At 38.6% G+C, this 27,069-nt stretch overlaps 2 protein-coding genes across 5 annotated transcripts; both read left to right on the forward strand.

Annotated features, from left to right (window-relative positions):
* Nucleotides 1-1,379: 1,379 nt before the first annotated feature.
* Nucleotides 1,380-17,374, forward strand: LOC146362028 (cytochrome P450 2J2-like). 3 transcript variants are annotated; one of them, XM_084921171.1, is made up of 9 exons: nt 1,380-1,595; nt 10,058-10,220; nt 10,305-10,454; nt 10,976-11,136; nt 11,716-11,892; nt 12,039-12,177; nt 12,271-12,458; nt 12,636-12,777; nt 17,037-17,374. In XM_084921171.1, the coding sequence occupies exons 1-9, from the start codon at nt 1,395-1,397 to the stop codon at nt 17,210-17,212; spliced, it is 1,497 nt and encodes a 498-aa protein (XP_084777297.1). In that variant the 5' UTR covers nt 1,380-1,394; the 3' UTR covers nt 17,213-17,374. The 3 variants fall into 3 exon arrangements, with proteins under 3 accessions (XP_084777297.1, XP_084777296.1, XP_084777298.1); XM_084921170.1 differs by lacking the exon at nt 1,380-1,595 and adding an exon at nt 8,897-9,125; XM_084921172.1 differs by lacking the exon at nt 1,380-1,595 and adding an exon at nt 8,897-9,125 and having other exon boundaries at nt 10,058-10,194; nt 10,305-10,435.
* Nucleotides 17,375-18,760: 1,386 nt separating this feature from the next.
* LOC146362029 (cytochrome P450 2J2-like) lies at nt 18,761-24,102 on the forward strand. Of its 2 annotated transcripts, none has more exons than XM_084921164.1 (9): nt 18,761-19,064; nt 20,131-20,267; nt 20,442-20,572; nt 20,705-20,865; nt 21,301-21,477; nt 21,556-21,694; nt 22,269-22,456; nt 23,042-23,183; nt 23,449-24,102. In XM_084921164.1, the coding sequence occupies exons 1-9, from the start codon at nt 18,864-18,866 to the stop codon at nt 23,622-23,624; spliced, it is 1,452 nt and encodes a 483-aa protein (XP_084777290.1). In that variant the 5' UTR covers nt 18,761-18,863; the 3' UTR covers nt 23,625-24,102. The 2 variants fall into 2 exon arrangements, with proteins under 2 accessions (XP_084777290.1, XP_084777289.1); XM_084921163.1 differs by having other exon boundaries at nt 18,762-19,064; nt 20,131-20,293; nt 20,442-20,591.
* Nucleotides 24,103-27,069: the final 2,967 nt, after the last annotated feature.

A 27,069-nucleotide genomic window follows, 5' to 3' on the forward strand; every position in this document is an offset into this window, starting at 1 on the left:
GGACAAAAATGCTGGGGCTGACATTCTCCGTCTGACTGTGCTCTCTACTTAAAACACCACGCTCTAGTTACACCATCACTTGTTGATGGTGTAAGTTACATAAAACTGTGCATTTGTGCGCATGCGTGTAATTTGAAGCGCTGATGTGAGGAAACTCTTTCTGGATGTGGACAGTAAAAAGCAAACTTCCTTATTCTGATGAGATTAGTCGGATGTGGCACTTCTGTAATGCGATGCTAGAATCTTTGCTTTACTTTAGTAGTTGCCTGATAAACCATTCCCTTGATTGTATTGAAATGTTATAAATAAGAGAACTCAGTGTTATTGACTCTAATCATTCAGGTAAATAAATCCTAAAAGCTTGATTCTGTTCATCTGGACATAATGGGAGAAACGTTTCGTCACTCATTCAAGTGATTTCTTAAGTCTCCGCTGACTGCAGGTTTCCCCAACATTATAAACAGTACATTTGCACAATGACTGAAACTAGCACCACTGAATGAATGGGCTGAACAGAGAACAGAATCAACCTTTTGGGTATTACTGACTTTAAACTCACCAACTTTAAGTTTAAATATTTTGCTCTTCATAAAAATATATCCTGTCAAAATTGTGCAGTTCAGCATCACACATGCCATGTCCATGAACTGACAGATTTCCTTGCTGAGCTCAAAAACTCTATTGAGAATTTTTATCCCAACTCAGCCAACAGACCTCAGTATGATAAGGAATGTCGGCAAACTCTGAATCTATTTCCCACATAAAAGACTGAAATTGACGGTGATTTAAACTTTTAGCTCAGATAAAATTTACGGTCTGCGTTAGGGTGATCATTACATGCTCGATTTTTAGGACTTTACCACACAGCCTTTCCTGGTGTATGATCAGTGATATACTGTTAACTCACCGGTACAGTTCTCCTCCTGCATCTTTACTCGCATCCTGCTGACTAGTCCGCTTTTTTCACCGCACAACACAGGTGTCGTGCCAAAGTAGGTATCAGTGTCAGGAGTAGTTAGTCATTATAAGAAGTGTTTGTAAACTAAAAATCAACAATGTGGGATACTGTTTGTCCGTGATTTGGACAGTCCAGCGTGTGCTCCCGACAGAGGGGAAATAAATGCTGTCGGGGATACCTAGTTTGGCACGACACATGAATGTCCCATTTCACTGCAGGGCAACCTACATGTGACGAATAAAGCCTTGATTGATTGATTAAATGTACGCTGGGCCGGATCGGATGTGGCCCGCGGGCCTTGACTTTGACACGTGTGTTAAAGTTTGCACTTTCTTCACAGTTCACGGTTTAGTGTGAGGTGGGACACCAGTCAGTGCTGTTTATCTGATTGTGTTTGTCCTCTGTTTACTTGTAGCACAACAGATGAAGAGAAGATATGGAGTTGATATACAAGGTTCTCGGCTTGGAGTGGATAGATGGAAAAATTATTTTAATATTTTTGACTGTTTTTCTACTGTTGACAGATTTTCTGAAGAACAGAGTGCCAAAAAACTTTCCTCCTGGACCCTGGGCTCTTCCTTTCATTGGTGACCTTCATCGTATCCAATCTACCAGACTCCACCTGCAGTTAACAGAGGTATGAGTCCATTCCTAAATAAAATTTAAAGTTATTATATTATAATAAAATTAAAAAACATTTGAAAATTGGAAAAAAAACAAAAAACCTTCATTCAACCATACAGAGTTCACCTGCAGCTGACTGGCTAATAATAAAAGCAGAAAAATAATGTGAAAGGAAACAAACATGTGAAATGAATCACTGGAGTGCAAGGAGGCATAATTTACACCGAAGTAGACAGTTGTTATTTAGCTTGTATAGAAATACTTTGTATTTGTATTGCATTTGGCTTCCTCCCGTGCCCATGAGGGTAAAGTGAAGGGTTCAATAAACCTAAGAGGTTCATTGAACCCTTCACTGAACTGGTATTTATTCCTCACAATTTTAGCTATTTAACTGAATATTAACTTAATGGCCTCATTACAGGTAGGCTAACACCTGATATAGTGACATTTTCATAACTATAGGAACTTGTCTTAATGCCAAAGCTGTTCTGAATTCCCCACTCTGCTGAATGCAGAATAAGAATATTTTATTAATCTCAGAAGAAATTAACTGTGGCCTACTAACTTACAGCAGTTCTGATATTAAGTAAAAAACAACAAAAACCTTTTCTTATATGTGTGTGTGTGTGTGTGTGTGTGTGTGTTCCTACTTTCATCTCCGTAATAATAACCGCCTTCGTCCCTCACTCCACACAGTACCGCCATTCTTGTCACATCTCGTTTAGATTACTGTAATTCTCTTCTCTATGGTCTACCTCATAAATCCCTCCATAAATTGCAGTTAGTTCAAAATACAGCTGCTTGTATTATTTCCAGAACTAGATCCACTGAACATATAACACCTGTTCTTAAACGGCTCCATTGGCTTCCAATTCACCTCCGTGTCAATTTCAAGATCCTGCTTCTCACTTTCAAAGCGCTTCATAACCTAGCTCCTCCATATCTATCCGATCTTCTCCATACATACTCGCCCCTTCGTACACTCAGCTCTTCTTCAGCTTCCCTTCTGTCAGTTCCACCTGCTCACCTGACTACCATTGGACTCACAGCCTTTAGCTGTTCTGCCCCAAGACTTTGGAATGCACTTCCACTTGTTCTCCGGACCACACACTGTCTCACCACTTTTAAATCACGTCTCAAAACTCATCTATTTAGAATTGCATACACCTGATCTGTCTTAGTCCATTTTTACCTGCTCAGTTTTTATACTTGCCTTTATACTTTTATGACTGTTTATGTCAAAATTTTATTTTACCATGTTTATTATATATACATATATTTTTTTAATGTTTTTTTATGGTATTGTTCACGTGTTATTGTAAGGTGACCTTGAAGGTCTGAAAGGCGCCTATAAATAAAATGTATTATTATTATTATTATTATTATTATTATTATTATTATTATTATTATTATTATAATAATAATAGCCTCCTCAGAATGTATCTTGCTCCAAAAACAACAATATGCTGTCTGTGTTCAGTTTGCAGAGAAATATGGAAACATTTTCAGCCTTCGACTCTTTGGTGGTAGGATTGTGGTCATTCATGGCTACAAACTTGTGAAAGAAGCCCTGGTTCACCATTGGCCCACCGGGCAGATGCCTGCTATGCCTGATGGCCAGTCCAGCTATGGCTCCAGGAGGTTTTTAGCGTACATGATGTGATCAGCTGACCTGCTCTTCTCTGTAGATTTACACAATTACACAACAAGTGTAGATGGGTTTTTTTCATCTATCCTGGCAGATGTCTATCCCCCTACACTTTATACAGAGTTGCTATAAAGTTTAAATTCAGTGAAGTAATCTAAGCATGATCATCTAAAATGCAAAGTCGCTGCTACACTTGATGTAACCTAAATCTGACCAGGAGCACCACAGCTACTGTGCACCAGTCCAACACAGTGCTTTATCCCTGTAATGCAAACTAACCTGCTTATCCTGGACAAAACTACCCAGTATTTCCATGCAACATTTGAATAGCACAAAGTTAATATAGGTTAGTTTGTTTTGCAGGACATTTTACGACAATGAAAATACATAACTTATCAAAACACATCATACACAGTTCCAACATGTGGTTAAAATAATGACATTGCATGTAAGCTTTAAATTTTCTGTTTAAGCGTCACTGTGCAGTCTTCAGCTTTAAATCTAACCTCTCTTCCTCCTCTCCTGTCGAGTTTGTCTTCCCAAATCTTTATCCATCTCCCAGTGAAGTTAGCTCTCATTCTCTTTTCTCCCTGTGAAATCCATCAACTTGACCTTTAGCTATGAACGCACTGTGCGACAAACTGCACACAAACAGCTTGTGTGTTTTCTGATGTTTGCTGAGCTAATAGAAACTGTCTGTGAAGGTTTTTTCTCATCCGAGGTGAAACGTCTTCCAGGAAACTTAAAGAAGTCCAGACGCTTTTCTTTTCAGGCTACTTAGACTGATAGAAACATTGATTTTTAAATTGCATGCCACTTAAAAAAACACTCGCTTCATGCATCCTCCTTATCTGTAGCACTAGCTAGATGCTGAAGTACCGCCAACACAACATACGGACACCTGCCTTATTAAAGTTCCGGCCAACTTTAACCCCTGAGTATAAACGTTATAAATGATAACACTGAACGTAAAGTAATGAGCATTTTCTGAACACGTAAGGAGTAGAAAGTACAGATATTTGTTTAAAAATGTAGGGAGTAAAGTAAAAAGTTGTCAGAAGAATAAATATTCAAATACAGATACCTGAAAACTGGACCAGGTGACCCTGAATCCTCCCTTAGTTATGCTGCAATAGACGTAGGCATGGGGGATTCCCATGATGCATTGAGTTTTTCCTTTCCAGTCTCTTTTCTCACTCACTATGTGTTAATAGACCTCTCTGCATTGAATCGAACATGTTATTAACCTCTGTCTCTCTTCCACAGCATGTCTTTATCCTGTTTTCCTTCTCTCACCCCAACCGGTCGCAGCAGATGGCCGCCCCTCCCTGAGCCTGGTTCTGCCGGAGGTTTCTTCCTGTTAAAAGGGAGTTTTTACTTCCCACTGTCGCCAAAGTGCTTGCTCATAGGGGGTCATATGATTGTTGGGTTTTCTCTGTATCTATTATTGTACGATCTACTGTTCAATAAAAAGCGCCTTGAGGTGACTGTTGTTGTGATTTGGCGCTATATAAATAGAATAGAATTGAATTGAAAATTCTAGTTACAGTAATAGAGTTACTTTGTTACTTCCCACCTCTGGAAACACCCCGACACGGGATCATAAGTAATGAACAAAGAACAGTTACAACTCAAATACTCAGATACTCAAATACCAAGTGTTGATGCTAAAGAACTGTAGCCAATGGGGAAGTTCAAATCCTGCAATTTGAACAATGGTATTTTTCAGGGCACCAAGATCTTGGCTCCATTGCACTCTGTTCTACGTGATGAGTCTATGTGGGGAAACTCCACATTCCTTCAACCCTCAACACTTTCTGGACCAGGATGGAAAATTTAGGAAGAGGTTAGTCATCAGTTGCAATCCTTTAAAACTCTGGTAAATGCTGTTTTAGGCAGAAGTTTAAAAAATGCTACATGTTGCTGCTTATGGTCAACTTTTTGTATATGTAACATTTTTTTTTTATTATTTGTAGCATAATCATATTTACACTGCTCAATACAGTGATAAAGTGGTGAAGTAGATACAGATTAGCAGATACTCTGCTGCTTGTTCCTTGCATTAAATTGTGTGCTTTTAAATGTTCTGATTTGTGCTTTGTTGATCTAAATTAATAAATAACTGTAATAAGCTGTGATTAGCGTGGAAACCCTGTAAATTATGTATTTAAAACATGTAGTCTTGTGTATTCTCAGGTAAACGTGTGTGTCTTGGGGAGCAGCTGGCCAGGATGGAGTTATTCCTGTTTTTCACCTCCCTGCTGCAGAAGTTTTCAGTTTCTGCACCTGCTGGAGAGAAACCCAGTCTGGACTTCATTTTGGGTGCCACACGCAGTCCCAAACCTTATCGTCTGTGTGCTGTGCCACGTTAGAGCACGAGTTATCCTCAGCTGAGCATGTCTGTTTCTCTGCGCTCTCAATGACTGTCTTCTGCGATTGTTTTTGATGCAATGCATAAAGAATATCTGCTTTACTGTTCTTTCTGTCTATCTCTAGCGCTCTAGTGTAAGTAATTAATAAGTAATATATATTTTAAATAGAATTTGAAGGTATTTTAATTTTGCATGATTTTTCTGAATAAATATGGACTCACAAATAAAATAATCCTGATGCAATAAAATCCACAGACCATTACAACCTCTCAAGGGAATCACCAAAACGTCGTACTTATAATTTCTCTGCACATTGGATTTGTTGAACCTGTAAATAATTTATTTAGATATTATTACACATATAAAATACTTTTTTAAAATGATCACTTACCAAAAGAATGAAAATCTGAAAATAATAGCAGAAAACCAGCAAATCTTCACACAAGTCCATCTTTGAGATGATGGACTTTTGAAATTGTCTTCTTTTATCTATATAATTTTTTTAAATGGTGAGAAGTTAAACAGGTGAGATGCCTTCCTCACCTGTATAACTACTGGTCAGTGCACCATATTGTCCTTCCTTGTTTATGGAGATTCAGTACAGCATCTTGTAACTATTTTTTTCTTACTGATACTTTGTTTATGCTTTTGTTGTTGAATCTCACGTGTAAAGGAGATTTCAATCTCAATAAATTACTTCATAAAAATACCCATTTGCTATTAGAAAAGGATACTTTTTTAAAATGAACTGCCTTTGCATTCAGTTATGCGAAAAAGAAACGTTTCACAGGACACTGCAGTACTGTAAAAAACAAAAACTATCTTTAGCAACAGTAACTTTAAATATTTTCGTTCTGTATGACTTGTCTCTCACATAGTTGTGGAGAAATGTTGGCCCACTTTTAATAACTCTTTGTCATCTTCCATCCAAGACAGTAAGCAGACAGAAGCAAATCATCATGTCCCACTAGCTACAAGTGCTATGTTGATAATAGAATAGCATAGGATAGAATAGAATAGAATAGATCTATGTACAATGAGATTGAAAGAAACTCCTGCCCAGTGGAAACATGTAAAAAAAAAAGAAAAAGAAAAAAGGTAAAAGTGCACAGTTCTCTGGTGCTAAGTACATACTCAAGAATAAATATGGATTTTATATATACAGTAATATATAACATTGCACATGTTACATATTGCAAAGTGATTAGGATTATGACTGGATTCAACTTTATTGTCATTACACAGCTATGAATACAGGGTAACAAAATACAGTTTGCATCTAATAAGAAGTGCAAGAGTAGTAAGTGCAATAAGAGCAGATTACATACAGATAAGTTAAGCAAATATACAGATGTACTACAGGCAGATGTACGGATATACTCATATATACAGATAAGGGTACTACAGTGGCTTGCAAAAGTATTCGCCCCCCTTGAACTTTTCCACATTTTGTCACATTACAGCCACAAACATGAATCAATTTTATTGGAATTCCACGTGAAAGACCAATACAAAGTGGTGTACACTTTGTCCCTGACCTGTCTGGTGTGTTCTTTGGACTTCATGGTGTTGTTTCTCCCAATATTCTCTTAGACAACCTCTGAGGCCGTCACAGAGCAGCTGCATTTGTACTGACATTAGATTACACACAGGTGCACTCTGTTTAGTCATTAGCACTCATCAGGCAATGTCTACGGGCAACTGACTGCACTCAGACCAAAGGGGGCTGAATAATTACGGAAACAAAAAGGTTTGGAATCATGTATAATTTTCGTTCCACTTCTCACGTGTACACCACTTTGTATTGGTCTTTCACGTGGAATTCCAGTAAAAATGATTCATGTTTGTGGCTGTAATGTGACAAAATGAGGAAAAGTTCAAGGGGGCCGAATACTTTTGCACGCCACTGTATAAAGGGTGGAATGGCTATGAACAGATTATGTACGGAGAGACGAAGTATACAGATGAACTACAGACATATGTACAGATATACAGATGATCTGTGTAGCATACAGATGTTCTATATTCCTATACAGATGGGCAGATATACAGATGTACTATGAACAAATATACAGATTACCTAAATATATACAGATGTGCTACATATGTACCAATGTACTGCCGTAAGGTAAACAGATTTACAGAGTCCCATGAGTATATCTACAGCGGCGGGAGTGTAGCGCTCTGAGTAGACTATAATAGCTAAAAGTGTATGCACTGTACCAGAGAGCATACTATGTCAGTGTCCTAAACTACAGTATTAACCAATATGAGCATATGGTGAATGTTACAAATGAATGCGAGTCATGATCATGGTCCCTGAGAGGGATAAGGGGTTATGGATGGAGAATTAGTGTGGATGGAAGCAGCAGGGGACTGAGTTCAGTAGGGTGACAGCTGTGGGGAAGAAGCTGTTCCTAAACCTGCTGGTTTTAGTCTGTAGGGTCCTGTAGAGTCTTCCAGAGGGGAGGAGCTGGAAGAGTTTATTGGCAGGATGAGAGGAGTCCCTGAGAATGAAGCCTGCTCGGCGTAGACATCTCTTCTTGTGGACATCCTCAATGGCAGGAACATGAGGGAAAGAGGAACAGGTGGCAAGACAGCTGGAACTAATTGGGCAAGACAAGGAAGTAAAGCACAATACAATAACATGAGACAAAACCTTCAAAGTAAAACAAGAAATCCACAGACTAAACCTAGAGGCACAATGCTAACACGGAACAGTGGGAACACAGAACCAAAACCTAAGAACTAACAAAGACACATCAAGAAATCAAAGAGTAATAATACCAAAAAGGAAAAGACTGCGTCGCCGACCCAAGACCGTGACAAAAGAAATAACTGGGAACAACCATATTACAATCCTCTGTAATGCACACTGAACTTGTAGGGCCTTCTAAATCTAATTAATGCAAATAAATCACACTGAGGTTTCTTTACACTGAGAGATTTCTTTGTGTTAAAGTTTGCACTTTGCTCACGGTTCAGTATGAGGTGGGACTGCAGCGCTATCAGTGATTCAGGTTACAAGTTAACCTGTGATCTTTTCTCAGGATGTATCTAGTCAGAGATAGATCATTAGTCATTAGTTGTTCTGTGTATATGTTCCTATTAAGTGGATTTAAGTTTTATGTCAAGTTTAAAGCTAAGGCATTTGGAGGATTTATTTAATGGTTCCACAATATGACTTACCCCAGACAGGCTGTTGTCACAGAAGAGCAAACATGTCCTCTTATGTTCAGAGTTGACCATGAAAAGTTGAACCTTGACATACCTGGACATGTTGTCGGCTGTTCACTTGTAGCAGGAGAGTTGAATAGAAGATATGGAGTCGATATACAATCTTCTCGGCTTGGAGTGGATAGACGGCAGGAGTATTTTGATATTTTTGACTGTTTTTCTACTGTTGACAGATATTCTGAAGAACAGAGTGCCAAAAAACTTTCCTCCTGGACCCTGGGCTCTTCCTTTCATTGGTGACCTTCATCGTATCCAGTCTACCAGACTTCACCTGCAGTTGACAGAGGTATGAGTCCTTACCAAAATAAAAAATAAAGTTATTGCATTTGAGGTTTCAAAAACCTTCATTCAACCAGACAGATTTCACCTGCAGCTGAGTGACTAGTAATAAAACAAGAAAAATAATGTGAAAGGAAACAAACATGTGAAATGAATCACTGGAGTGCAAGGAGGCATAATTTACACTGGAGTGGACAGAGTTGTTATTTAGCTTGCATGAGGCTTGAAGCAACTATATAATGATTAAGGCTTTATTTAGCAAACTTTTACTGGCTTGCGCAAGCCCTACATACAGGGTCAATAACAAGTAAAAATATAAAATTATTTATAAAATGGAATCGTCAACCCAGAAAAACAAATCTAGCACAATTCATAAATTAAATGGACCCTAAAATATCCTGCATTGGAATTGTAATATTTTAATTTATAGACATAAAATTAGTTAATCTGTAACATTTTAATCAATTACATTCAGCAATGCACTAATTCCAATTTCTCAAAAGTTAATTTTTGAAATATTTGTGCAATGGGTTCTGTGATAGTAATTTGGGTTCTTCTTTTGAAGTTTGGACTGTTTGTTTAACCAAATACGCGTTATATGTATAATGTATTTGTAAGTGCTTGTAAATAGTTATTTATTTTTCTTTCTATTCAAATATTTTTAACAAGTGAAATTATCACGACAAAAAGGTTAATTATTTTTAGTCGCATTCCTATGTGTATATTTGGCTTCCTCTGTATAGCGGTCCTCATGTGCCCATGAGGGTAAAGGGTTCAATCAACCTAACAGATTGCAGCCTACTATGACTAAATTTTAGCAGTGCTGATATTTAGTAAACAAAAAACAACAACAAGTATTGATTGTAGAAATGATAAATATAAATAGCCTCCTCAGAATGTATCTTGTTCCAAAAACAACAATATGCCGTCTGTGTTCAGTTTGCAGAGAAATATGGAAACATTTTCAGCCTTCGACTCTTTGGTGGTAGGATTGTGGTCGTTCATGGCTACAAACTTGTGAAAGAAGCCCTGGTTCACCAAGGAGAAGACTTCATGGATCGCCCAACTATGCCCTTATTTGAATCAATTATAGGGAATAAAGGTAGTGTTTGATAAAAGTGGTTGCATTTTTCCCTCTAAAGATCTAAAGATCAGGTCTACATTATTTTTTTTTTATTTCCAAAAGGTCTTGTGATGTCAAATGGTTATCCCTGGAAGCAACAGAGGAGATTTGCTCTTCACACGTTCAGAAACTTTGGTCTGGGGAAGAAGACCCTGGAGTCATCCATCCAGCAGGAGTGCCAGTATCTCACAGAGGCTTTTGCAGAACACCAAGGCATAATTTATTTTTTTTTACAATATAGTGACATGTTATTTATGTTTTTCATGTTTTATAAAATTTAAATATAATTTCTCCCTGCATACCATATGACATTAGAGGATTCGGAGTACTAAAGACTTTTCTTTACCTGTGGCTCATCACCTGATTTATGTTATAACAAGGGGTTCTAATCAGAAGCCAAACAGCAAACGGCACCCACTGTTTCTCCACTTGTTGACATGCATTATATCCTGTTCATTTGATTTTAGCTTTATTGATATAGCGCCAATTCTTTCTTTAGATTAACAATTATTTGTTATGTTTTGAAACAATCTTTCTCTAATCCACCAATGTTTATTTCTAGGCCTCATGAACTGTGTGCATTTTGCAATGTTTGAACCACTTGCAATTTTCAAAAATTAGGTCCCATTTGTTCCCAACTGAGCCCTGCCATGTAGCTGGCCCCCATCATCTTTTAAAAAAAATTATTTATTATTTTAGTATATTTAAGAGGTGTTTTTCTTCTCATTTTCCAGGCAAACCCTTTAATGCTAAGAACCTGATTAATAATGCAGTCTCAAACATCATCTGCTGTTTGGTGTTCGGCAATCGATTTGAGTACACTGACAAGCAGTACCAGTATATTCTCCAGACAATAAATGACATTATTCGATTACAGGGAAGTTTGACAGTACGGGTGAGTGAACTTTACTCACACTCATGTACTTCTAGTTCCAGTCTCAAGCTTGGATGTAAAATGTGTACCAAATCAATCTGCAGGTCTATCTGCTGTGATGTCCCCTTCAAAATAAGAGAGCAGCTGAAATTGTATAAGTACTATAAGTACAATGCTTGAGAAAATATACTTACTGTTTTTCACCACTTTGCATAACAAGTGAAATATACTCCAGAAAGGATAATTTACTGAATGCGGATCTACAACAAAACAATAACAAGTTCATCCATCACCTGTAAGAGCCCATTAGAACCAATTCAACCATTCATTTTCTAATGCTTCCTGGCCTGAGATAGAGGATGCATCAGTTTAAGGAGAGCTGTTGTAATTATAAAACTAATCACAACATGAGATCAGAGGAGAGATTAGACCAGAAGTCCAATAATAAAATGTAACTCAGATTTACATCTAGATATCCTTTCCTGCAATGATACTGCTGTGCTGTGGAACACATGAAAATACAGTAATAATGATCTCTATGAATGCTGTTGATACAGCCAGGCAATCAGATAATCTGGTTACTGTCTTCGTGCTCTGCAGATGTACAACACATTACCCTGGCTGATGAGGTGGCTGCCTGGATCACACCAGAAAATATTAACCTTGATAAAGAAAATAGCTGAATTTGTAGAAACTAGGATCAAAGAACACCAGGAAAACCTTGACCCATCATCACCAAGAGACTACATTGACTCCTTTCTCATAGAAATGGGAGAGGTCAGTGTTTTAATGTTCTTGTTTCTTGCTTGTCTTATATAAAAGATGGGTTTATGAGATTTAAAAGTGTGCCATCATTTTCGTGTGTGTGTGTGTAGGTGTGTGCACTATGCAAATAATCAAATATCACGATTATCTGTTGATAGAAGGAAGATAAAGATTCTGGGTTTTACCTAGAAAATTTGAAGGCTTGCACCATGGACCTGTTTGGCGCTGGAACTGAAACCACAACTACTACTTTACACTGGGGGCTTTTATATATGATCCACTACCCTGACATCCAAGGTGTGTGTATAAGTAATATCTACCAGCAATATATAGTTTGTGAGCTTAGTCAGCTGTGCAACACACTTGTTTTCCTGTTTTCTGTGTGTGCAGAGAAAGTCCAGGCTGAAATAGATGGTGTGGTTGGTTCATCCAGACAGCCGTCTACAAGTGACAGAGAAAACATGCCGTTCACTGATGCAGTTATTCATGAAATCCAGAGAATGGGAAATATCATCCCACTTAATGTGGTCCACATGGCAAACAAGAACACAACTCTGGATAAATATTCAATCCCAAAGGTATACAATCCACTAGTAACAAATGTGTGTATTTACAAAACAAATTAACCTGATAGAAGACCATAAATAATGAATAAAGAATAATTCTGAGATACTCAAATCGCAGGCTTGATGCTAAAGAACTGTAGCTAATGGGAAGTTCAAATCCTATAATTTAAACAAATGTTTTTGTTTCAGGGCACCAAGATCTTGGCTACATTGCACTCTGTTCTACACGATGAGTCAATGTGGGAAACTCCACATTCCTTCAACCCTCAACACTTTCTGGACCAGGATGGAAAATTTAGGAAGAGGGAGGCCTTCATTCCCTTTTCTGCAGGTTAGTTATTAGTTACAATCAGAGATGGCAAAAGTACAGACTTTCTTTGCCTAGGTAGAAATAAAGATAATTGTGTTAAAAAAAATACTTCACTAAAAGTTGAGGTACTGAAGCAACAATTTTCTGTCACGTAAATGATAGAGGGTGATTTTGCCGCCACACCTAAACAGTAATCACAACTCAGTAATTTCTAACATGAGCCTCAGTAGGTTTTCTTAGTGCACCGGCTGTGATCAGCTGACCTGCTGCTCTTTGTGGATGTACACAAGTGAATTTAACAAGATGTCAGCAGTTTCCCGAGCTATCTTGGCTGGTGCCTATCAGCTACACAGACACTATACTTTTTATACTATCTTTATACTAGGCCTATACAGTTGGCATGAAGTGGGAATTCTGTGAATGAATCTAAGCATCATCATCTTAAATGCAAATTCATATCTGCTGCACTTGATGTAACCTAAATCTGATCAGGAGCACCACAGCTACTGTGCACCAGTAATTTCACCACATTAATGCAAACTAACCTGTTTATCCTGCACATAACTACCAAGTATTTTCATCAACATTTGAGTAACATAAAGTTAGTATAGCTTAGTTTGTTTTGAAGAACGTTTCACAAAAATGAAAAACCACAATTTATCAAAATACATCCTACACAATTCCAATATGTGATTAAAATGATGAATGTAAGCTTTGAATTTGCAGTTTAGTAATTTTTTAACTAACTGTTTAGTAACAGTTGTTTTATTTAGCTGAAAAGAAGACAGTATTTATACCTAATCCATATTTACACTTATGGGACCATTCTGTAATCAGAGAGCTCTTTAACCATATTTCCCTTCTCCCTCTGTTAATTTGATTTACAGTATATTTTTTATAACACCCCTCAAAACCAAGTAAAATAACAGCTAGGAAATTGGAAATCAAAGGTGTTTAATACACCGCAGTTTGATTCTCCTTTTTGCATGTGTAACTACATAAACTAGATTAACTGCAATCATCATGGATGGATTCAACAAAACAAGCAAACAAAAAACACTTTTTTTTAGTCTGCCAGGAACTGCATTTTGCATTAATTAAACTTGATATTGCAGAGCTCTCTGAGAATAATCATTTAGGAAATTGTTCTAAAGAGCCACACTGAAGGTGTTACGACCCGTCTAGGGCCAGGCAATAACATGAGTGAGGCACTCGCTTCCCCCCCAAGACCCAAGCAGCCACAAGAAACAAATCCGTTAGTTACAATGTGATTTATTTACAATGTGAAATAAAGGAACCAAAACGGGAGTGTCAACACTTCAGGGTGAGCCAAGGCCAAAACAATAAACAAAACAAATCTACACAAATCCCGCACCCCTGACCTTACCAAAACAAAGTCCAAAATAAAGACAGAGTCTGACCTCCTTAACTAACTCAAAACAGGAGAAAACGGGTGATCAAAAGAAACGGCAGCTCACCCCTACCCACTCCACTTCCACAACTTTTAAGCGCACTCCCGCTGTAGCACTCCAGTCTCCTTTTAATGGGCGGGTCCTCCAGCTGGAACCAGTCACATCGGGGCGGTGTATCCACGCACCAATCGGAGCAGGGCCCTGGCACAGCTAAATTAACATAAAAAGACACAACACCTGCACAAAACGAACACATGGACATGCGAGTTCGTAACACCCCCTTCCATAAGAATTAAACAACCCTCCTATTGTTTAATTCCCAAACTACGTAATTGCTCTCGACAGGGCGTCAGCGATGACATTTTCCGTCCCTTTCTTATGTTTGATTTGCAGGTTGAAATCTTGCAAAAGAAGGGACCAACGCATAAGTCTCTGATTTGAGTTTTGCATCTGGGAGAGAAACACCAATGGATTGTGGTCAGTGAATACTTGAACGGGGATAGAGCTGGATCCGATATACACCTCGAAATGCTGCAGGGCTAACAACAAGGCAAGGGCTTCCTTTTCAATAGTGCTGTAGTTAATCTGATGTTTGTTGAACTTTTTGGAAAAATAACAAATTGGGCGATCCACGCCGCGATGGTCTTCCTGCATAAGGACAGCTCCTGCACCAGCCGCACTAGCGTCAACCTCGAGCTTGAAAGGGGACATGAAGTTAGGTGCCATAAGAACAGGGGAACTGCACAGTAATGCTTTCGCAGACTCGAAAGCAGTCTGACAAACAGGCGTCCACACAAAAGGCTTCACCGGACTGATCAAATCGGTGAGAGGAACGACAACAGTGGCAAAGTTCTTACAAAAACCTCTGTAATAACCACACATTCCTAGAAATCGGCGCAGCGCCCTTCTCGTTTGTGGGACTGGAAACTCAACGATCGCCTGTATTTTCGCAGTCACCGGCAGTACCTGTCCCTGACCCACCTGTTTTCCCAGATACGTGATGGTGGCCCTGCCAAATTCACATTTGGCTAGGTTTAGTGTAAGCGAGGCTTTCTGAAAACGGCTGAAAACGAGAGAGAGTGTTTGTAAGTGGTCAGACCAGGAGGATGAGTAAATGACAACATCATCCAAGTAGGCATCGCAGTTATTCACGCCTGCCAGTACTTTGTCCATAAGGCGCTGGAAAGTAGCGGGTGCATTACGCAACCCAAACGGCATAACCGTGTACTGGAGAAAATGATCTGGCGTGACAAAAGCAGATATTTCAGATGCTCTGGGAGTTAAAGGTACTTGCCAGTAACCTTTTAACAGATCAAGTTTGGTTACAATTAAGATGCCGATCCCACTCTATCAATACAATCCTCCATTCTGGGAAGAGGAAATGAATCAGGTTTCCTGTTAACTTTCCTGTAATCATTACAAAACCGAGGAGTGTTGTCAGATTTTGGTACCAGCACACACGGCGAACTCCATGCGCTGGCGCTCGGAATGGCTAAACCGTGTTCTAAGAGATAGTCAACTTCCTTCTGCATTATCGCTCTTTTCACTGGGTTCACTCGATAGGCATGCTGCTTAATCGGTTTATGTCCTTCCACGTCAGTGTCGTGGCACAGGACAGCAGTTTGACGAGGGTGATCAGAAAAAAGTGATAAATTATTCTCTATCAGATCAGTGATGTCAGCTCGAGCGGGCTCAGATAGGTAGGCTAAATATGTGTCTAAATCATTTAAGATCTCCGAATTTTTCAACCGGCCGCTACCCAGCGCTTCACTTTTCTGGAGCAGCCCGTCATCAGAGGGTTCATAAGGAGAAACAACACTAGCGGCGCACACTGGAGATGGCGCACCCGAAGGGCTCCTCGAGTGATACGATTTTAACATATTAATATGACAAACCCTAGACTTTCTCCGGCGGTCTGGGGTCTGGATCACATAATTGTTGTCACTGAGTTTCTTTTCCACCACATATGGGCCAGCGAACTGGGCTAATAAACTGGACCCTACCACAGGCAGCAACACCAACACTTTCTCGCCCGGCTGGAAACTTCTGCAAACAGCCTTTTTATCATAACGAGCTTTCATTTTAGCCTGCGTATGTGACAGATTTTCTCGAGCTAACTGACATGCAAGGTGGAGTTTTTCCCGAAGTCCGCTAACATAATCCAGGACATTATGCTGAGTTTCAGAAGTTTCTGACAACCACTTCTCCTTGAGAAGCCGGAGGGGACCGCGGACCACATGTCCAAACACCAGATCCATCGGACTGAATCCCAAGGATTCCTGAGTGGTCTCCCTGACGGCAAACAACAATAACGGCAGACCCTCATCCCATTCTCTACCCGACTCTGCGCAGAACTTGCGCAGCATAGCTTTGAGGGTTTGATGGAATCTCTCCAGAGCTCACTTGTCTTTGCCTTGGTGGCATCAGCCATTTTAGCCAACCATTTCAGCATATTCAAAACTAAGTTCAGACAAACGACAGGGCAATCACGACTGCATCTTAAAACCTTTAACCAAATTAAATATAAATTGAAAAAGTGGTGAAGTAGACACAGATTAGCAGGTAGTCTGCTGCACTGTAGTCTGTTAATGTATCGAGAAGGTCAACTCAAAAGCGCATACCGTGCAACATTGGGAAAAGACAAGGGGCAAAAATTTGTGTGCTTTTAAATGTTCAGACTTGTGCCTCATTTATTGAGATAAAAAAAAACAATTAAAAAAATCTTCCATCTATCACAACATTTCTTTGTCAGTTGGGCATCAGTGTCTTGATTGTACCCTTAGGTTGTTCCAAAGCTTCTCTAATAAGTTGGTGTCAAAGTGAAATTCATGTTAACTAATTAAAACTTGTTGTCTTGTGTATTCTCAGGTAAGCGTGTGTGTCTTGGGGAGCAGCTGGCCAGGATGGAGTTATTCATGTTTTTCACCTCCCTGCTGCAGAGGTTTTCATTGTCTGCACCTGCTGGAGAGAAACCCAGTCTGGACTTCATTTTGGGAGCCACACTCAGTCCCAAACCTTATCGTCTGTGTGCTGTGCCACAATAGAGCACGAGTTATCCTAAACTGAGCATATCTGTTTCTCTGCTCTCTCAATGACTGTCTTCTGCTATTATGTTTGATGTTCAAGAATGTTATTTCTCTCTCTCTTTAGTGTAAGTGTAACAGAAGCAGAAAACCAACTTTATTAAAGCAACTGACAAATTCTGATTTGATTTGCAAGTGTCTTTACCTTTTATGACTTGAGAGAGATAACTTATTGTAAATTGATGCTGTAATAAAACCAATGTAAATAACAAGTCAGGAGGTTGAGCTCTTCCAGCTGGTTACTATGGAGCTGATTGTAAATTGAAGCATGCTGAAAACAACTTCAAAATGTATCACATTTAGCTCCAAACTTCTTAAAAGTCTGCTTTGATATTGCTTTTCAAGTCACAAATATTTGCAGACTTTTTAATGTAAATCTAAATGTTACATAAACATGTTAAGTATATGTGCCAGTTCTAAATATTATTGGTTAAATCTAAATGTTATGGGAAACAAATTTGCAGTATTAACAACCAATCATTCCCATTTGAGTGTTTCAATACAGCTGGATGATGCAAAAGACTAATGTACACAAATGTTCTAGCAATTTGGGGGGCGCTAGCCAAGAGGTTTGCTCAACTGTCTGCCTCAATGTAATAGCAGAAATACACAAACCTGCAAACAAATTGTTGTATAGAGATTAATTATTGTGCAGCATTTAATGACTAACAAACGACTCTGTTACTTTAACTTCCCCTTGTTCAGTTCAACTTGCTTTCCCCCTTTTTTTAAAAATACATTTTAAACAATTAATCACTATTCTCTTAAGACAGTGTATATAGATAAAAGCGATCCATTCGAATAAAAGGCACACCGATATCTTTTGTTAACTGTATCATTTTAAATAATTTTTCTTTAAAGTTCTCCTCATTATTCTTCCCACATTCCAAACCAAATTAGGATCCGGGTTTCAAGATAAGGTGCCAATGCCTTTAACCTACTGGGCGGTTTAAACTTTTCACACACTGAGTGTGTTGTTTTCTTTGGCTCTGAATATGTTATGTAATTATGGCAAGAACCCAAAGGTCGACAGAAGAAGAATACCAACTACTGTAAACCATACAGGCCAGTAGAGGTCTGAAATATACTGCTCAAAAACTGATCGCGCTTAAATCACAAATGAGATCTTTGTGAATGAAATATTTAATAAATATATATTTTTTTTTTGAGAAAAAAACAAAGTAGACAGTCAGTGAAAAACAAAGCCATAAGCTTTCTAAATTTAACTAAAAGGTAAAAGTTTTATTTCTCAGGTGTTTTCTTAATTAATAAATGTACGAAAACAATAATCCTACATTGAAAGCACACCGTGTGTCTAAGACATGAAACAAGCACTGTTACCTGTGTTCCTCCTTAACATAGCCCTAAATTTTCCTAACTTCATACACTGTTACAAATCCGATTTTTCTTAACCACCTGGTACAGGTGTAACAGTTGTAACAGAGTGTCTTAGAGATGTAGTCTAATTTTACATTGGTTAAGTCTTAACCACGCGCTTTTATTTTGAAAGCGTCTTTCCACGTCCTCTGGTAATAAAACAATCATCGTCATATTTGCAGATATAGCCCATCTCAACAAGCGACAATAAGCGACAGCCTAACTAAGCGAAGCCATGGAGACATTATACAGCCTTCTTGGCTCAGAGTGGATAGACGGCAGGAGCATTTTAATCTTTTTGTTTGTTCTTCTGCTTACGACTGAAGTTTTGAAGAACAGAGTGCCAAAAAACTTTCCTCCCGGACCGAGGGCTCTGCCTTTCATTGGAAATCTTCATCGCATCAAACCTGATAGAATTCATCTGCAGTTTGCAGAGGTATACATACTGCTACTACTACTACTAATTTTTATTAATAAAATGTCATGTTATAAAAATAACGTGCCCCGGGCATTAAAAGTGGTAATTTTTTACCGAATTAAGACACGTAGGATGCGGTGAACAAGTGGGTCTTCAACTTAGCTTTAAAAACCTCCACAGAGCATGCCTTGAAGGAGGTTGTTCTACAAAAATGGGGCATGAAAAGAACTTGTAGAAGGCCAGAATCCTGACATATGACCTCTTTATTGGACAAGAGTGTAACTATCAATAACCTTACAAATATCGATTTCATTTTGTACAAATCTGGCCAACTGTCTGAAGTTTGTGTGGTTTTCCATCTGAGCAGATGAAGCTTTCTGCACCATCTTTTCAACATCCTAATATGTTGATCCTAATATTCTTGTTACTAAAAACTCATTCTGAAGTATGCTTTCACTAACTCAGAGAGTATAGCAAACGTGGCAGTTTGTCGTGAAACAACTACTGTAATCTCCACATTTTGACTTTTTCCTCTAAATAGGCTTTTTGACTTTTTCCCCAGAAACATAATTTCGCCTTTTTTCAAAGAACAGTATTTTGACTTTTTTTCTCAAAATACTTTTTTGATCTTATTCTCAAAATGATCAACAGTATTTATTTTCTTGCCCTAATACTCTGTCCTAGTGTGTGTGCATTCTACAGCTAGAACACAACCATTATAATGAGTTACTAGTGGGCTGGAAAGTAATAAACAAACAGACAGTGCATTTATAAAGCAGGTAAATTGCTTTTAATTGCTTTTGAAATGTGCAATAGAGCAGAACAGTCACAGAGTTTAACATTGTCTTAAATATTTGCTTATATAAAATGCCTACCTATGGTATGAATAAAGTATTTGTTATCTTGTCTTTTTGGTTATTTATTGAGAGAAAGGGACGTTGCTGTATGTGAAGCTGTATTTTATTCAGAAGAAGCTGTATTAATATTGGCTTTCTTTAGAGGAAATAGCCAAAATTATGAAGCGGTCACCCAAATGAGGCAGATCCCAACCCAACACTGAACAGAATCTTCTGTTCATGTTCAGTTTGCAGAGAAACATGGAAACATATTCAGCCTTCGATTCTTTGGTCAAAGAACTGTGATCATTAATGGCTACAAGCTTGTCAAAGAAGCCCTAATCCAACGAGGAGAAGACTTCATGGATCGCCCCAGCCTACCAATGTTTGAAGAATTGGTTGGGAATAAAGGTGATAATTTTCCTTGAAAAGTTTTTCAAGATGTTTTAATAAGACCAGCATCATCTGACTATTTAGCAATGTTAAAACTTAGGTCAGTATTTTACTGACCTTATTTTTAAGTTACTTTGGGCCTAACGCAGTCTTGTTTTTCCAAAAGGTCTTGTGATATCAAATGGGTATCAGTGGAAGCAACAGAGGAGATTTGCTCTTCATACACTCAGAAACTTTGGTCTGGGCAAGAAGACCCTGGAGTTATCCATCCAGCAGGAGTGCCAGTATCTCACAGAGGCTTTTGCAGATCACCAAGGCACACACACACACACACACACACACACAAAACGTACACAATTTTTTTACATAATCCAAATTAATTATGAGTTTGCTTTTAATGTTTTGTCTAATGAACATATGCTCTTTCAGGAAAACCTTTTAATACCCAGTCACTGTTAAACAATGCTGTGTCCAACATCATTTGCTGTTTGGTGTTTGGGAATCGTTTTGAGTACACCGATGAGCAGTTTCAGTCTATTCTGCAGCTCTTCAGTGAGATAGTGTACTTGGAGGGAAGCGTGTGGGCACAGGTGAAACTCTTTCACATATGTTAGTGTTGTTTGATTCAGGATTTAAAAATAACAAATAAGAAACTTTAACTGAACTTTTTTGTGCAGCCCAAGTGAAAGCTGTTTTTGCAAACGGAGCAGTTAGTGGAGCATAGCTATTGTTCACATTAGACTCCACCAGGGCTGTGCCTTGTCTCAGATTCTCAGACTGATATCTCAACGCAGATTATCTTTCCTGAAATATTTTATTGTTGTGTTCCTTTAACTGCAGTGGAGGAAGAAAGTCACTTATGAAATCTGCTGTGGTGTAAAAGAGATTTTAATTACTATTAAAAGTATGCTTCAAAATTGTGTTTAAATGATTTTACTCGGTTACTTTTCATTACTGTCGATCACAGGTTAAGCCTACTTTTGCAAAATTTGACCTATTACTGCTACTGTCTTCCTGTTCTGTAGATTTACAACACATTACCCTGGCTGATGAGGTGGCTGCCTGGACCTCACCAAAAAATATTCACTCTGATCCAAAAGATAATTGATTTTGTAGAAGTCAAGATCAAAGAACACAGAGAAAACCTCAACCCATCATCACCAAGAGACTACATTGATGCTTTTCTCATAGAAATGGGGGAGGTAAGTGTTTTCAAAATGTGTTCTTGTTCATTTACATTTTTTAATGAAACATGTTTCCCACTTTTGTGTTTCTGATAGAAGGAGGACGAAGACTCTGGTTTTAGTCTCAGCAATTTGTGTTTTTGCACCCTGGACTTGTTTGGTGCTGGAACTGAAACCACTACAACTACTTTACGCTGGGGACTGCTATACATGATCTACTACCCTGACATTCAAGGTGTGTGTATGAACAATATTGATTCTGAATACACACTTGGGACCATCTTTCTATTACTTTTTTCAGAGATTTTGACAGGTTTGTAGCTTAAACCAATTCGCTGGAACGTTCAAGACAATTTAACTACACAGCAAAGCAAGACACGAGTAGGCAAAGTTCTTTATGTTTCTCGTGCACGCGAGAGAACTGGACAAATGCCGTTCCTTCGCTTGACCCCAGTTGCTCTCGTCCGTTCCCCCGTAACACTGCTCTTTTATTTAGGTTACATGAATATACATAGGTTCATTAACATATGACGTATACATACACACAAAGAGTACCTTGCCTGTGCGTTGTGTAAGTATGTTTGTGTGTGTGTGTGTGACCCCATAAACGACTTCCCCAAACCTAACAAATATATATTTCTAGGCATAAATGACAATCCAACAATACAAATCTAACAGATTTCTCACAGATCATTCTTGTGTTGGTTAATTTTGTTCAGTTTATTTCAGTTTTATTTTTTAATCCAGGTTCCTTTTATTAGTGCCAAATTGCGACAACAGCCACCAGTTCATGTTCTCACTATGTGTAGAAAAAGTCCAGGCTGAGATCGATGCTGTGATTGGTTCATCCAGACAGCCGTCTATGACTGACAGAGAAAACATGCCGTATAGTGATGCGGTCATCCATGAGATCCAGAGAATGGGCAACATCATTCCCCTCAATGTGGCCCATGTTGCAAACAAGGACACAACATTGGATAAGTACACAATCCCAAAGGTACACAAAGGAATTGCGAAGATGAATTTTTTTATAGCACTTTTTGGTGTTTTTTGTTTTCTCAGATGGATTTTGAATGAAAAAGTTGTCCTTTTATCATCTAATGCCAGGACTCTCAAAGTTTGTTGTCCTCAATAACATTTTGTTTTGAAGAAGAACCACTCAGTGCATCATGGAAACTATATGTTTTATCAAAAAAGAAAGTTTTAAGCTTAATCTTGAAAGTACAGAGGGTGTCTGCCTCCCACATCCAAACTGGGAGAAACAGAAAAGGGGCCTGAAAGCTGAAGGCTCTGCCTCCTATTCTACTTTTAAATGCACTGGGAACCACAAGTTTTATAGAAGTTAATATGAATGAAATATGCTCTTTCTTTCTAGTCCCTGTCGGTACTCTTGCTGCAGCATTTTGGATCATCTGAAGGCTTTTCAGCGAGCATTTTGAGCAACCTGTTAATAATGAATAGATGATTGTAGAAGTAATAAATGCATGAACAATCAGCAATACCAGAAACACGTATGACATGCTGATTAGAACAAACACTAGACATGTTTAAATAACACTTCTAACTGGCAGTATTTTCTCAGGGTACAATGATCATACCTGCTCTACACTCGGTCTTAAATGACGAGACAATGTGGGAAACTCCAAACTCCTTCAACCCTCAACACTTTCTCGACCAGGATGGTAAATTCAGGAGGAGAGAGGCCTTTCTTCCTTTTTCTACAGGTTAGTCAGTTGTTACAGTTCCTCAAAATCCAGTTAAAGGCTGTTTAAAGCCAAGTGCTTTAAGGAGGCAAGATTACTAAAGTAGTATGTCTTGCCATTAATTGTTTGACTTAGCAGCCATTTACAGTTACAGCCTTAACTTTGGTAGGGGATCGGTCTCTTAATGGTATCTCTGTTAAGTTCCAGAGCTGCAGCAATAATCTGTGATCAAAGTGATTAACTTCTAAATTGTGTGAATAAAACTTGTGTCTCATTGTGTACTCAGGCAAGCGCTCGTGTCTTGGAGAACAGCTGGCCAGGATGGAGTTATTCTTGTTTTTTACTTCCCTCCTTCAGAGGTTTTCATTCTCTGCACCTGCTGGAGAGCAGCCCAGTCTGGAGTTCAAGTTAGGAGGCACTCGCAGTCCCAAACCTTACCGCCTTTGTGCCGTGCCACGTTAAACCACCAGTTCTTGTAAACTGAGGGCATATCTTTCTCAGCACAATGAATCACAACTAATCACTGTCTTCCATTATTATTACACTGTCTTCCAGCTAATCTATTCTATTACATTTGTTGTAATGAATGATGATCTCCTATATTACAATTTTTGAATAATGCCAGTTGTGATTTTTTTGTCCTCTCTGTATTAAATGACTGTTTTCAAATATGCAGTAAATACATTCTCTTCCAACTTTCTTAAAGTCTTTTCCAAAGCACATTAAATTTGTCAGACCTACCAGACTCAATGTGCTTAAATAAATCACACTGTCATTAGGATTTGTGTTTAAGGTCACAATATAGTTTCAGAATCAGGTGTGACGGGTTGGAGTGCAGTTAGTTTCAGTGCTGTTTATCAGTTTGAGAATGTATGATGTAATCTGGATACTTCAAATGGGTTTTGTGAAAATAAAATTTCAATAAACACTTTACTCTTTATTTAAAGGCTTTCAGAATTGCTTGCTGTCTTCATGAGTCAAGCACCACATTCTGGCATGTGAAAGAAAAAAAAAAAACTTATTTTGGTTGTAACTTTTACCTTTTTACACAGAGACAAAATTCTAAGGTTGTCTTTATCTTTACATACATGTGCATGATATCAAATAACCAGTGAGAAAAAAAAAATCAAAACTAAAGTAACCATGGTGAGGCAAGTATTTAGGATAATTATAGGCTGGATGTGAACCACTTTGCTGGGTGCAGCTTTTGTGTGGAATTTACATGTTCTTTGTACAGACAAACAATGGGACACAACTCCAAAAGTGGTTGAAAACAACAAGAAGTTCCAGATTGGTGACAGTAAAATTGTGAGATTAAGAGGACTTGGGTACAACTGGAGCAGGCTGAGAAGTTGAATGGGTGCATTAGAGACTTCATCCCTTAAACTGGGAGAGTGCATTCAGCAGATTACAGGTTCTGAAGTTCAACTTCTGAACTTATCATTTATTGTTTATTTATTTACATAGCACATTTAATTACAACAAAAGTGTTGGCCAAAGTGATGTACAAAGATAGAAATTACACAATAAAATTAATGTAACGAAAATAGCATCAATATCAAATAACGAATACCAAGTAACAGATAAATAAGTAAATACATAAATAACTCTCATGCTGTGTTGAAAGTGTGAAAATGTGTTTTGAGATAGGATTCGAAAAGATTGACGGTAGGGGCCTTTCTGATGTGGAGAGCTAAATCATTCCACAATTTAGGCGCAGTGACCGCACACGCCCGGTCACCTCTATGAAACAGCCTCGACTTTGGTGTAGCCAAGAGCAAAAGTTTACCTGACCTAAGAGCTCTAGGGCAGCGGTCCCCAACCCCCGGGCCTCGGACCGGTACCGGTCCGTGAGTCGTTTGGTACCGGGCCGCGAGAGTTGAGGCTCAGGTGTGAAATGTATAGTTTTCAGGGTTTTTATCGGTTTTCAGCGTTATTTTGTTATCGTTTTTATCGTTTACTCGGTTTTCCTGGGTCTTTTCACGTGTGTTATGAATAAATTTTCTTTTTTTCGGTACCGGTACTAGTTTTATTTTGTTGTATTTATCCGTGACACCTTAAAGGCCGGTCCATGAAAATATTGTCGGGCATAAACCGGTCCGTGGCGCAAAAAAGGTTGGGGACCGCTGCTCTAGGGGGCATATAAGGCTGCAGTAAGTCAGACAGATACTCTGGGGCCTGTCCATTCAGTGCTTTGTAAGTCACCAGTAAAATGTTATATTTAATTCTAAAGCAGATTGGGAGCCAGTGAAGTGAGGCAAGCACTGGGGAGATATGTTTGTGTCTCTTCGTTCGTGTTAAGAGACAAGCTGCAGCATTCTGGACCACCTGGAGCCTTGCTAAACAAGTCTGCCAAACGCCTACATATAAAGAATTACAGTAGTCCAGTTGAGGTAGAATAAAAGCGTCAATTGTCCGCTTTAGGTTTTAAAAGATAAAAATGATCTCACCTTGGATAAAAGCCCCAATTTAAAGGAGGACTGCTGTACAACTGAGTTAACCTGTTTCTCAAAAGTGACCTTATTATCCAATATAACCCCCAAATTTTTTTGCATGCTATTTGGCAGAAGGTACTAAACTGCGTAGATCTGAGGTGCTAGAATTGCAACTTGGTCCAAAAATGATCACTTCAGTTTTATACTCGTTGAAATTAAAAAAAATCAGAGGCCATCCAGGCCTTAACTTTGCCGAGACACTGAAATAAAGATTCCAGCGAAGCGGAGCTGTTACTCTTTAGCTGAAGATAAATCTGAGTGTCGTCAGTATATGAGTGAAAACAGATATTATATTTCCTGAAAATTAGACCTAGAGGCAACATATAGATAGAGAACAGAATTGGCCCTAGTACGGATCCCTGGGGAACACCGCACGTAAAGGGGGCTGAGGAAGACATAAAATCTCCAAGGCTCACAGAAAAAGTCCTTTCAGAGAGGTGTGACCTGAACCATTCTAATGGAGTGCCTTTGATGCCACAGTGCTCCAACCGAGAGATCAAGATGCTGTGGTCAACAGTATCAAAGGCAGTGGTAAAGTCTAAAAGCAGAAGCACAGCTGAGTCACCTGAGTCAGTGGCTAGTAAAAGATCGATAAGAACTTTTAAAAGTGCAGTTTTTGTGCTGTGAAAGGCTTTAAAAGCAGACTGAAACCTCTCAAGAACATTGTGACAATTTAGAAAGGATTGCACCTGAACAAATACAATCTTTTCTAAGATTTTTGACAGAAAATGGAGCTTTGAAATAGGCCTAAAATTTGCAAGAACAGAGGAATCAAGATTAGGTTTTTTAAATACAGGCCGCACAACAACATGTTTAAAGCAGGCTGGCACCACCCCTGAACTAAGACTGCTATGAAACATTGCTAAAATGTCAGAACAGAACAACATTCAAAATCTTTTTTAAGAAACGTGTTGGCACGACATCGTTTGGGCAAGATGATGTCTTTATACCAACTTATGAAATGAAGAAGTATCAGGGCCTGGAGGTACAACTGGAACAGGTTTAGCAGGTTAACTAGTGGGTGCATTGGAGGTTTCAATCCGAAAACCATTAAAGTGCCTTCAGCAGATTCCAGGTACAAAAAGATCTGAAGTCTCTGACAAGAACAGATCAAATTCTAAGAATGTCGACAGAAACTGAGGGATCTGGTTAAATCACCTTTCAGCTAGTGACAATTTCACTTACTAATATGCGCTTTCAAAGAGAAATCTATGTTACTGTATGCCTCTGCGTTCCATTTCCACTCATCTATGATGTTATGGGTTTTAATGGAAATCTATAAATTCCACCAATTGCTGGAAGCAAGAAAAATAACCTATAGTTGTTTATTAATCCTACTACACTGAAATATGTTTTGTTTGCTGCCTTTCCACAGTTTTACAAAGAAACTAAATGCATGAACTCAAGTGATT

The sequence above is a fragment of the Perissodus microlepis genome, chromosome 23 (genome assembly GCF_051167445.1).
Source record: "Perissodus microlepis isolate ML-2025 ecotype Zambia chromosome 23, ASM5116744v1, whole genome shotgun sequence".
Lineage (NCBI taxonomy): Eukaryota > Metazoa > Chordata > Actinopteri > Cichliformes > Cichlidae > Perissodus > Perissodus microlepis.

Coding starts and splice junctions, on each gene's coding strand:
- LOC146362028 (XM_084921171.1), top strand. CDS start 1,395: ATGGAGTTGATATACAAGGTTCTCGGCTTGGAGTGGATAGATGGAAAA. Junction 10,221..10,304: donor ATCAATTATAGGGAATAAAG/GTAGTGTTTGAT, acceptor TATTTCCAAAAG/GTCTTGTGATGTCAAATGGT. Junction 11,137..11,715: donor AGGGAAGTTTGACAGTACGG/GTGAGTGAACTT, acceptor CGTGCTCTGCAG/ATGTACAACACATTACCCTG.
- LOC146362029 (XM_084921163.1), top strand. CDS start 18,864: ATGGAGACATTATACAGCCTTCTTGGCTCAGAGTGGATAGACGGCAGG. Junction 20,592..20,704: donor GGCTTTTGCAGATCACCAAG/GCACACACACAC, acceptor ATGCTCTTTCAG/GAAAACCTTTTAATACCCAG. Junction 23,184..23,448: donor CTTTCTTCCTTTTTCTACAG/GTTAGTCAGTTG, acceptor TTGTGTACTCAG/GCAAGCGCTCGTGTCTTGGA.